The sequence below is a fragment of the Indicator indicator genome, chromosome 36, assembly GCF_027791375.1.
Source record: "Indicator indicator isolate 239-I01 chromosome 36, UM_Iind_1.1, whole genome shotgun sequence".
Taxonomy (NCBI): Eukaryota; Metazoa; Chordata; class Aves; order Piciformes; family Indicatoridae; genus Indicator; species Indicator indicator.
This window is the reverse complement of record NC_072045.1, coordinates 5,076,776-5,088,378: the sequence shown is the minus strand read 5'-3', so window position 1 is coordinate 5,088,378 and position 11,603 is coordinate 5,076,776. Positions and strand designations below refer to the sequence as shown.

The 11,603-nt window shown below is 51.4% G+C and overlaps 2 protein-coding genes across 19 annotated transcripts in view; both read left to right on the top strand.

The window, feature by feature from the left end:
- Positions 1-2,338, top strand: LOC128978279 (activated RNA polymerase II transcriptional coactivator p15-like). The gene is made up of 4 exons (XM_054396090.1): positions 1-84; positions 356-475; positions 686-794; positions 2,259-2,338. Exons 1-4 carry the CDS (start codon positions 1-3, stop codon positions 2,336-2,338), a joined length of 393 nt encoding a protein of 130 aa, XP_054252065.1.
- Positions 2,339-9,969: 7,631 nt separating this feature from the next.
- Positions 9,970-11,603, top strand: part of CELF5 (CUGBP Elav-like family member 5) — a 45,741-nt gene continuing 44,107 nt past the window's right edge. For 15 of the 18 annotated variants that reach the window (XM_054396385.1, XM_054396392.1, XM_054396384.1 and 12 more), the window contains exon 1: positions 10,108-10,252. In XM_054396385.1, coding sequence (XP_054252360.1) covers positions 10,108-10,252 — 145 coding nt within the window. Of the gene's footprint in view, positions 10,253-11,603 lie in introns of all 18 variants that reach the window. The other 3 variants (XM_054396376.1, XM_054396374.1, XM_054396393.1) reach the window with 1 other exon arrangement.

Genomic DNA, 11,603 nt, shown 5'->3' with positions numbered 1-11,603 from the left:
ATGTCCAAGGCTAAGGACTTGGCGGGGACGAGCAGTTCAGAGAGCGGTCTGGAGGAGGAAGAAGAAGAAAAGGAGGAGGGCAAGGTACTGCCACCCCGAGGAGGAGGGAGAGTCACCAGCAGAGCTGCTCGTTCGGGTCTCGGTCCCGGGGGCAGGTGGCATTCCGCTCCCGCCTTTGTTGAGGGGCGCTTAGGCAGGGGCCTGGTGGCTCTTAGGAGCTGCAATGTGCCCAGCAGTGTGTGGACCTCGTTTGTGGACCCTGAAACTGGTGTGTGGTCGAGGCTCAGATCCAGCCCAAGAGAAGGGCTGTGGCTCCTCAGACCAGGCTGTGCAAACTGGTAACCTCTCTTTCTAGAAAAGAAAGAAAGAAATGTCTCCCAAGTTAGAGAAAAAGCAGAAAACAGAGGCCAAACCTTCCAAAGAGGCAGAAAAACCTCCAGGACAAGGCAGTGAAGAGGAGGAGGGCATGTTCCAGGTATGGGAAGCAAGGATCCACTCTAGGAATACATCTCCCTGCTCTTTACACAGGGCTCCTCTGCTTGTAGCCAAGCGTTTTGGTAGCTGAGCTGATTCCCTGCTGTTCCTTCACTGCTCCTGGGGTGTGGTGGATGACCCAACAGGCTCTGTGGGCTGAGGAGCAGCTCGTTGCAGGGCTGGGCATAATGCAGGCTCTGTGTCACCACAGATTGGGAAGATGCGTTATGTCCGAGTGTCCTGCTTCAAGGGGAAGGTCCTCGTGGATGTCAGGGAGTTCTACACTGACAAGAATGGTGACAAGAAACCAGGGAGGAAAGGTACAGCCTTGTTCACCAGCTGGTGGCCGTGGTCCTGCTGGTCTCTGTGACTCTCTTGCTGGCTCTCCAGCCCTGTCCCCAGGGTTAGGGGGACCTGTGTGTGCCACACTGAGGGACTGGGGAGCGGAGCAAACCGCATGGGAGGATTTAGCACTTGGCCTGGGGGACCCCAGGAGATGAAAAGCACAAAGAGCAAGAGCAAGACTCTAGTGGGATCTGGAAACTGCTGTGCGAGGCTCTGATTCCACCTCTGATCACTGGCTATGGGCAGGGGCAGAGCTGCAAGGTGGAGAAGGGGAGTCTGAAAACCTTGGCAGCTGGTGAAAGGAAGACACCAGCTCCAGAGCTCTTCAACACTCAGACCTTTTTGCTTTGGAATTTTGACACTGACTTGCCAGGTTGCCTCTTAGCTCACAGTCTTTGGACTCTTGTGCCCTGCAGATTCAGCTAATGTGGGATTTCTTCAGCAACCTTTTGATCTTTGCTGTAGACTTTGGTGTCAGGGCAGATGAACTTGGTTCAGCTCTGTTTGTTTTGTTGCCACTAAGCATGGTTTTTCTTCCAGAAATTATTTTCCATCAGGGAACTTAACAAGTATAAATTACTTACTTAGAGGGAACTGAAAATGGGGAAGCAAAGCCCTCAAGCTTTTCTGTGCCACTAGAGGCACACAGGAAAGGGAGCATTGTGGACTCTTTCCAGGCTGGCAAAAGCATACTCACAATGTAAGACAGAAGGTCTATCAGTTAAAACTGAGATCATGAAGAAATTTTTTTTTAAATTCATTTAAATACCTCCTGTGCTATTTTTCTCAAGAGTTCTTTGCCTCTGATCTTTATCTGGAGAATTTAATAAGGTTTAGGCCCTAGTTCTTTAATGTGATTCTTAACAAAGCCAAAAGGAACAAGTTGAAAACATCTGGCTGGAACCCACACAGCTGTTCCACTGCTGTGTTTTGTATCACAGTATATCAGAGGTTGGTAAGGGAGAAGGACAGGACCTCAAGACCTTATCTTTGCTGGACCTTAAAAGAAGCCAGTTCTTCTCTGGTGTTTAAAGTCACTCCAGTGATTTCAGCAGCAGTTTTCTTAGATAAGAGGTGGCATTGTTTCCTTTGGGCAGTTGAAAGGATGGTGTCCTACCTGCTGTGAGGGGTAAGGTTCTCCTAGAGTTTCTTCCAAACTCATGGGAATGTATAGTAGGGAGTAGGCTATGAGAAGCTGTGGGACTCCTGGGAGGCAGTTTGAGCTTAAACTCTTCATATGGTGCTTCTGTGATAGCATTGAGTACTTGATATGGATGCTGAAGTGCTGGCACAACTGCCATGATTAGAAGGCTGCTTCTGTTCTGTGTTTCTGCCCCAGAGTCCAGATTTCCCCTCTGTAGCTGGTCTGAAGGGGCAAATCTGAAGTGCTGCTGATGTTTATCCCTTGAGTCCTCTGAAACCTCTCCTGCTGTTTCTAGGGATTGCCCTGTCTGCTGAACAGTGGAACCAGCTGAAGGAGATCATTCCTGAGATTGATGCCGCAGTCAAGAAACTATAATTTGGAGAGTCTTGGACACCTTCAGTTCCCTTAAGGGCACTACAACTATAAAGCCAAGAGTTCTTCTCTGGAGCCTTCTCCTCATCTTGCTGGGGTTTCCTCACTGAGGTGGTGGGCATGCTGAAAAGTCCAGAGCCTTCTATTGTCAGGAAGTAGGTTGTAATGAGCACCTAAAACCAGAGCCAGTGCTGTGCCTTCAGCACCTCTGGTCTCAAACAGATTGGTGAGGGACATGACCCCAGCCTGGCTTTCCAGGGGTGGATGGCTTCAGCCTACCTTGTAGAGTGCTTTAACTGATCTACATCCATCCCTGTCTTCCACTTGGCTGAATGTTGAGTGAGATGGGTTTGTGTACCTCATGTTGGCATTCTCTGTGTTTCTTCCACATGGCATTCTGGCTATTTCAAGTACTTTGTGTTGGTGAGGGCTGTTTGGTGTATTTTGGGCGACTATTTTTTTTTTCTTTACTTTTTTTTGAGTGAATTATTGCACCTTAGCAACTGGTTTGTCTGGAGAGGGTGAGTATGCAAAATAAATGTTTGCATTATAAAAAAGAGATTGCCCTGTGCATTATAAATACCTTGGGTGTTTCACAGGTTGGCATCTTGACTCTGTTTTTGAGGCACCCTTCTTGGTAGGTTGCTGTTGGATTTCCCTTTCAGAAGGAGAGTGCTCTGGGGTGTTTATTCTCATGATAGGTTCCCAATAATCCTCCTATGCAGAAGCAGTCTGCCTGTTCCGGGTCCTGGGAAAGGCAAGCTAGAATGTGAATCATTCAAAGGAACTAATTATTAGGAGACTTGTTAAATAGAGGGGAAATAAAAGGCCTAAGGAGGAAAAAGACTATTCCTTACCCTGTGACAGAGAAAAATGACAAGCTGTGGAAAGAGTGGCGAGGATATTTTCTGCTTGAGCTCTAAATGGATCCCATTCTGGCATCAGATGCAGCAAGCGCAGCCTTCCTCAGCAAGACTTTTCCAGACTTTTCAACAGCTTGTGTCTTTCATCTATTTTTGGGTTTTTTCTCTTGCCCTGGTTTCCATAGTATCTGAATGCTTCATGCTCTTAAATATATCTGACACTTGCAACACCTTGGTGAAGTAGGCGGTACGCAGGCCCTTGCTCTGTAGAGGTGCTAGGGCTGTAACAGCCCAGGGTTGTGTGGAAGATGTGGTGTGGAGCAGGAAATTGAAACTTAGGCTTTCCTAAGTGCTGAATTGGTAACTGCTGGGTTAACCTTTTGCTAGGGACAGCAGGAGAAAGGGGGGAAAAAAAAAAAAAAACAAACAAAACCACAAACCACCAAACCCAAACAATCTTACTTCATCAAACTGTCTCTTAGAATCTTGAAGGGTTCAGTGATGTAGCTGCTTGAAGCAGGGGTGGAGAAGGGTAGACTTGATGACTGAGGCATCCTCCTCTAATCTTGTGTTCAGCTCTGTTTGTCACATTTCTTGCTCTCAAGTAACTGAGAGAGAGCATGAGGATACCAGACTGTGTCCCAAAGGCAGGTCACTAGTGCTGTAAGCTTATTCCTGTGGACTATTTATATTTGTATATGTAGGTGGTGAGACACTGGAACAGGTTGCCCAGGGAAGTTGTGGATGCCCCCTCCCTGGAGGTGTTCAAAGCCAGCTTGGATGAGGCCTTGAGCAACCTGGGCTGGTGGGAGGTGTCCCTGCCCATGGCAGGGGGGGTTGGAACTAAATGATCTTCAAGGTCCCTTCCAACCCCAACTAATCTATAGATTGATTTCTACCATAATGGCCTAATACAGTGTTCAGAGACTGAAGGTAACAGGAAGATAGAGGTGAAAAAGAAGAGGTGGTGTAGGTCTGAACACAAGATGCTAGGGATGCTCAGTCCTTTCATTTTTGCCCCAGCCTTAGGGTACCCAAACTAAAGTGTGTGACCAAAGCAACCATCTGTGTGCATGGTACATGCTGCAGGAGTGTTTGGGGAGCAGAGGGAGAAGCTAACTTAATCAGCAGAACTTAACATCTCAGAGTCCAAACTGAACTTGGTCAACTCACTTGAATATTGCATGGTTCTAGAACTGAGGAGTGATTGCCTCCCCTGAGTTGAGAAAGGAGGGCAACATCTCATTGGTTTCTGAATAGCTTTCCTTCAAGTTTTGGAAGAAACAGTTTGCAAACTTTTTGTGTAACAGGCAACAAATCTTTTTTTTTTTTTTTTTAAATCCTCAAACCCCCAGCTGTTCTTGATCAGACAGATAACTGGAATCTTTGATGTTCATTTCCAGTCTACCCACTGATGTAAACAATTTCCTGTTGTAAAATTCACAAGCCTTAAAAATGAGTTAATTTTTGGTTTGTTGCAAAGTTTAAAATATGAACTCCCACCTAATCTTAATTTGGTTGGAACAACAGACACCCAGTGAAAGGGAAACAGCAAGGTCTTGGTAAACAAGAGAGGATGAAAGGCTGTGAGAGTTGGGGCTGTTCAGCCTGGAGAAGAGAAGGCTCCAGGGAGGCCTTGGAGCAGCCTTCCAGCACCTGAAGGGCTGCAGGGGAGCTGGGCAGGGCTGATAAAGGGCTAGGGATGAGGGGCAATGGCTTTGAGCTGGATGAGGAGAGACTGAGACTGGAGATTAGGAAGAAATTCTTCAGAGTGAGGGTGGGGAGACACTGGAACAGGTTGCCCAGGGAGGCTGTGGATGCCCCCTCCCTGGAGGTGTTCAAGGCCAGCTTGGATGAGGCCTTGAGCAGCCTGGGCTGGTGGGAGGTGTCCCTGCCCACGGCAGGAGGGTTGGAACTGGATGATCTTTAAGGTCCCTTCCAAGCCAATCTGTCAATCTATCAATCTCTGAAAGCTTGTAGCAAGTTGTACTCTTTTACACAGAGGATGTTTTTCTCTTGTGCTGTTTATCTGGCTGTCTTGGAGCACTTTTCTCTGCAGAACCTTTTGCTCCAGCCCAGGAAAAAAAAAAATAATCACATAACAAGAATTAACTTTTATCTTCTTGAGATGCTATGATGGTGCTTGGATATTTTCTGCTAGGATTGTCTTAACTAGTCCTTTGGCTCATCTGCCTGGGGAGCAAATAGGTAAGGGAAGGCAGATTGTTTGGAAAGATCCTTTTTTTTTTTTTTTTTTTTTTTGCCTGGGCTTTCCTGCCTACAGTGTTGTCTCCTAGGTGATGTGGAAATTCAGAGCTTCAGCTTGTGTTTTCTCCATCCCTCAATGCTTTTAGGAGCTGGAAGGAAAGGGGAGGTACACCTAATGCAAAATGTAGCTTGTTGTTCCTGCATCCTTTTGTTTGGCTCTTCTCAAATTCGGGCCACAGGACTGAACCTCTTCACCTCTGATCTGGAGCTGTCCCAGCTAAATCCTAATCTGCCACAGGAAACCAGGAAAACATAGCTGTGTTTTAACCTTGGGGTTTATTCACTAGCAAATACCTCTCTGCAGAAGAGAAATTTCCTGGCCATGCAGTGTGGTTTTTCTTTTAACAGTTCCTTTTTGGAAGCAGCATCTCAGGTCTGGGCAGAATCCGTTCCTTCATCCTCTGGGAATGATGCATCTGAGCTCTGCTGTGCCCCTTCTAGCTCTGCCTTGCAGCCTCCTCAGTGATAGATTCAACATGTTTCTTCTTCATCTACAAAGGTGACCTGTCATTTCCCTTCTTCACTCTCTCTTGGTGCTATGACTATCTTTTATCTACCCCTTAATCCTGTTACTGTGGTATATAATTCCTCTGTCTGGCTCTGTAAACTCTTCCCAGGTGCTGATTGACAGCTGTTCTATTTTTCCTCTACCAGCAGTATTTCTATGTCTGTTTTTTCTCTGCTGCAGATTAGAATATGTCCATTCATGGACTAAAAGATATGGGATATATCTTTCCTTCTAAATAGACTTTTTCTACCTGAGGCACTGGGTCCCTTGGGCTGTAACATAAGCCTAAAGCAGTTTGTGCTGCAACAACTGGCATGGAAAAAGCAAGCTAGGCATGGAAAGGTGCTTGAAAAGTCTCACTTGCTTAGCCCTGATTCAGCCAAGGTGAGGTTTGCTGCTGTTGTGATAAAGGTTTCTTGTTTTTAAGGCTGCCTTATCTGTTTGCAGCTGTTAAAAATGAGATCAGCTTGACTCCTCCTAGATTTTCCAGCTGATGCACCTGTGGCTTCCAAATAGATGGCAGAATGCTGCAAGAGGTGTCAACAAAGTTGGACCAATATGGGGAGTTCTGCTTTTTCAGAGTGAATTTTAAGAGTGGTGCCAACCTCAAATGCAAGGCAGCTCCACAGCAAGGGTTTTGAGGCACCTTGCAATGGCCCCTGGGTTCAGGCTGCAAAAAGCTGAGGGCCTTTGTAAGTCCATTTCAGTGAAAAGCCTGAATGCAAATTCCAGGCTCTTGTACTTGCCCTGCATAAGTGTTCTGGGAGGTCCACACAGGTGGGGACAAGAGCCAGGACTGGAGAAAGAAGGCTACAGAACTGGGGTTTAGAGAAGGGTTGAGATTCTCTGCTGAGCACCAGAGAAGAGGGAATGAATCCCCAGTGGCCAGCATGTACCTTTTGATTCTGCAGGGGCATTTCTCATTCTTGCCATGACTTTAGCCTAGGAGCCAGGTGGGTGCTCATACATGAACAGTACTTAGTTCCTCCTTCTGTTCCTTAGCAGTGGCCCCCCTTCTTCTTCCCCCTGATAACCCATCCTCTTTTTCCTTACCTTTGCTGTACAGGTATCAGCACTGAAACCTGCTGCAAGTACCTCCTGTTGCAGGGGCCCAGAGTCAGCCCTTTACCTGTCTGGATAAAAACCAAGCATAGCAGATCTAGGCTGCATTCGAGCCAGTGTGGGGAGAAGGCAGAAAAGAGGAAAGGACTCAGGGAGCAGGCAAGAGGCTAGCCTGCTGAATGTGGGAGCATGGAGCTGTCACACTGGAGAGGTGTGTTGGAGGGTCCCCTCCTCCACTTGCTGCCTCTATCCTGCAGGATGCAGGGCAAGGATAGTGGGAGCCGGCAGAAAGCTCCTAGCAGAGAGACAAAGCAAGGGGGAGAAAGGCCGGGCTGTGCCTGCACCGCAGTCCTTTGTAAAGCCTCGGGCCTGGCATGCTCAGCGGAGCCGAGCACCTGGCCCTGCCAAAGCTCTCTCTCTGCAAACAATCAAGCAAACACACCCCCTCCCTCCTCCCAGCAGGAGGGCGCAGAAGCCCATTCATCTTCAGGGCCAGGGGGGCAGGCTGCCGGGCTGCAATGGCTGGCGTGGTGACAAGAGCCGTGCGGGCTGCAGAGGAAATGCCCTGTGGGAGCTGCAGGCGGTGCGTGGCCGTGGGTGGCAGAGCTGGGCTGGGCTGCAGCCCTGCAGCTGCGCTGCTGAGGGCAGCTGCTCCTTGTGGAGAGGGAGCTGCGCCTCGGCGTCACCCCAGGCTGACAAGAGGTGGAGGAGCAGAGAGCAGCCAGCCTGGGCCACCTGGGCTGTGCTGCTCAGAGCTCTGCCGTGCCCTGCTGCCTCATGTCTCCTGTCAGAACTGGAGGAGCTGGGAGGAGAGCAATCCATGTCCTGGCATGAGGAGGCAGAGCAGACCCTGGCAGCAGTAATGGCTGCTTCGCTGTGGAGATGCAACCAGTTTCTGACCACCTAGCAGAGTCTGAATGAGACCTAGCTGGAAATGCTTCTGCCAGGCTACATTTAAGGGAGAGCTGTGCTGCTCAAAAGAAAGGCTTTGACCACAAGGGTCTAGGGCAGAGAGACTTGGCTGGGGTTGTAGACATGGAGCTACTTATCACTTCCCATTGCAGCTAAGCACTGCCCAGGACTGGTGCTGGTGCCCTATTGCAGATTCTTCACTTCCTTTTATTAGCAGTACAAGAGCAAGCTCTTATTTTGGAAGAGGCTCTGATGTTGAATTTCCTGACAGCTGATGACAATTTGTCCTTTTGAGATAAGTACCAGGTCCTACAAACCATACCTCCCACTCCTGCTGAGCATGCAGGGTCTATTTGTGGGTGTTCAGAGCTCTCCCCCTCTCTCCCAGGCCCTCAGTGATTCTGGAGCTTAGGTCCCAAAATACACCCCAAGGAAGATGGGTTCTGTGCCTTCTCCTGGGTCCTCTCGTGCCCTGGCCAGAGGTGAAATGTTGCTATCTGTCTCCACCAGAGCTGCTTTTTGAGGCCCACTACAGTGTTGGGGACAGTGGCATGGGGCACAGCATGTTTCCAGCCACCTGATAGTGACTTCCACCAGAGTAAGCACAGGGTGTTTGTCTTGGCATGTTCATGGAGGTGAGATAGAGAGTCAGTGTGCCAGGCCTCTCCTTACAGTTCAACTGATGCCCTCCATACCACACAGGTGTTAACTTTGGCTTTAACTGCAGTGCCAGTTTTCACATTCATGGATGATTTCTGTGACAGTGTTCTTGGTCAGGTCCACTCCTTGGTCATGACCCCATCTCTGTGTCACATCTCTACCTTGATGGCCTGAAGTATCATGAGCCCAAGCAGCTAAAAATAATTCATCCTTATGCTGCCAGTCCAGGTCTGCTTGAGGCTTCTATCTTGCCAATCCAGTGTGCCTACTGGTTGTCTCAGGGGTCTGACTCTTAGGTGTGTGGGCACCTCTGTGATCTATTTTGTACTTCTAGCTTGTGTAATCACCGAATGGTTAGGGTTGGAAGAGACCTTAAAGATCATCCAGTTCTAATCTCCCTGCCATGGGCAGGGACATCTCCCCCTGGCCCAGGTTGCTCAAGGCCTCATCCAACCTGGGCTTGCACACTTCCAGGGAGGGGGAATCCACAACCTTCTTCCAGTATCTCGCCTCCCTCACTGGCAAGAATTTCTTCCTAATCTCCAGTCTCAAATCTCCCCTCTTCCAGCTCAAAGCCATTGCCCCTCATCCTATCACTACAAACCCTTGTCAAAAATCCCTCCCCAGCGTTCCTGTTGTCCCCTTCAGGTACTGGAAAGCTGTTCTAAGGTCTCTCCAGAGCCTTCTTTTTTCCCCAGGCTGAACAGCCCCATCTCTCCCAGCCTGTACCCATAGAGGAGGTGCTCCAGCCTTGTGATCATCTTCATGGCAGTGACACCTTGCCACAACAGAGCAGCTCAGATGTGTTTGCCACTGTGCTGCCAGCTGTTTTCCTGCCATTGTTTTAACCACCCCCACACAGGGTGGATGCTGCCATCCATGAGCTAGTGCAGGGAGGAACCAGTGACCGTTTCTCTTGCCCTGGGCTATCTAAAGCCAGCTCTGTGGGGATGGCTTCACCTCTGGCAAGCTGACTCCCTTCAGCTTCACCCTCGGCGGCTTTCCTGGCTCCCGGTGTAGTCTCCATCAGCAGCTTCCCCACCGATGCTGCGCCCCTCCAATAACGGCGAGACCCACGGGTGACCGCGGCACGCCGCTTCTCCTTGCCCGATAACTTATCGCACGCTGGGGGCTTCCTCAGCGCGTCGCCTCCTCCCCTGGAGACGCTCCAGAACCTTCGCCTTCCGGCCAGCCCCTGCGGGGACCCCGGCCCCGCTCCCGGCGCCCGGCTCGGGCCCGCAGGGGGCGCTGCGGCGCGGCTCTTTGTGGCGCCGCGGCGGCGGCGCTGGCGGCGGGGCCGTTCCCAGCCGCGCTGCCTCCCCCGTCTGCCCGCCCGCCCGCAGCCGCGCCGGGCGCGGGGCATGGCCAGACTCACCGAGGGCGAGGCGAGGAGGCAGCCGCCGCCGCCGCTCCCTCTCCCGCCAGCGCCGCAGCCGCCGCGCCGAGCCTCCCCCATGAGCAGCAGCGGCGGCGCGGAGCCCCCCGCGCAGCCCGACAGCATGAAGGACCTGGATGCCATCAAGCTCTTCGTGGGGCAGATCCCGCGCAATCTGGAGGAGAAGGACCTCAAGCCGCTCTTCGAGCAGTTCGGCAAGATCTACGAGCTCACCGTGCTCAAGGACCGCTACACCGGCATGCACAAAGGTGAGCCCGGCCCCGCCACGGCACGGCCTGGACCGCTCCCCGGGGCGTGCACAAAGGGCGGTGAGTCCCACCGGCCCCCGCCCGCCCTCGGGTCGGTCCACGCGTGACCCGCCGCGACGCGATGCTTCTGTCTCGCTGCTTCTGCCTGGTTGCCTCTGCCTCGCCACCCCTCGATCCGCTGCCCGGGAAAGGCTCCGCATCCTCGGTGCCCGTGGGGAGGGGGGTCGGCGCCGTGGCCCGGGTGGGGTTCAGCGTCCCCGCGCCAGAGCCCCGTGGCCCCCGACCATGTCCAGGCAAATCCCCCCGGTCCCGGCACCCCGCCGCAGCTCGGGGCCCGGCGGCGGTACGCGGGATGCTGTGACAAAGGCGGCAAGATGCGGAGCGGAGCGGGCTGGAGCTGGGGTTGGAAGCGGAGACCTCGGTGAGCCGCCAGCCACCCTCGCTGGGCTCTCGGACCAACACCCAGGCAGGAGCACGGCGTTACAGGCTTCAAATCCGCCTAACAAAGAGTATCAGCCGCAAATCTGCTGCTGCCAGTGGCGTTTCGGATAGATCAGGGCCCTTCCTGATGCTAGGCTGGGGTAGGTGAGGGGTCTTTCATTGCTGACAAACCTTTAGTGGATGCTAAAAAGTTTGAGGAGGCTTATTTGGCTGCTCTTGGCGTGGTGTTGGAAAGCTGTATTTTGAAAAGCTTTTGCGTTCAGGATGTTGACTCCTTCCGTGGAGCAGCTCTGGTCCACCTCCAGCAGGTGTTTGGGATCTTGTGCTCACCACAGCTCCACCCATGAATGGGAATTCACCGAGCCCGGCTGCTGGGTGATCTGAGAGAGTGATTGCTGCAACACTCCCTGGCACAGGTAGAACAAGTCTGCAAGGGATCCTACAGCAAGTGCCCTGAAACCTGTCAGTGCTCAGCCTGGGCCTTTGTGCCCTAAACCAATTCATGATGGGGCCGGGTGTGGATGTGCTCTGGAGGGAGTGTGAATTGCATTCGGTCCTGATGCTTCTGATTTCAGATTTAGGAGGAAAGGTAAGAGAAACTGAGTTGTGTTGTGGCAACCTGAATTGTTCTAGACTGAACAGAGAGGGAAGGGGAGAACAGAAAAATAATGATGGAGTCATTCAGGTTGGAAGAGACCTCTAAGACCATCAAATCCAACCTTCTACCCAACATTTCCGTGACCATCAGGCTGTGTTTTTAAACAGAGGCCAAATCTAACCCCAGCATAGAAGGAAAACACTTCCTCAATGAAGCCTCTGGGAGCTGGGCTGGTTTGGGTTTAGGTGAGGTATGTCTGATTGGGACCTCAGAACCAAAATGTCATGTGCTTGTGTGTGCAAGGGGCTGAGT

Excerpts from the sequence above, each read along its gene's own strand:
- LOC128978279 (XM_054396090.1), top strand. The coding sequence starts at position 1 with ATGTCCAAGGCTAAGGACTTGGCGGGGACGAGCAGTTCAGAGAGCGGT. Across the intron at positions 476-685 it reads AGGAGGAGGGCATGTTCCAG|ATTGGGAAGATGCGTTATGT; the intron begins GTATGGGAAGCA and ends GTGTCACCACAG. Across the intron at positions 795-2,258 it reads CAAGAAACCAGGGAGGAAAG|GGATTGCCCTGTCTGCTGAA; the intron begins GTACAGCCTTGT and ends TGCTGTTTCTAG.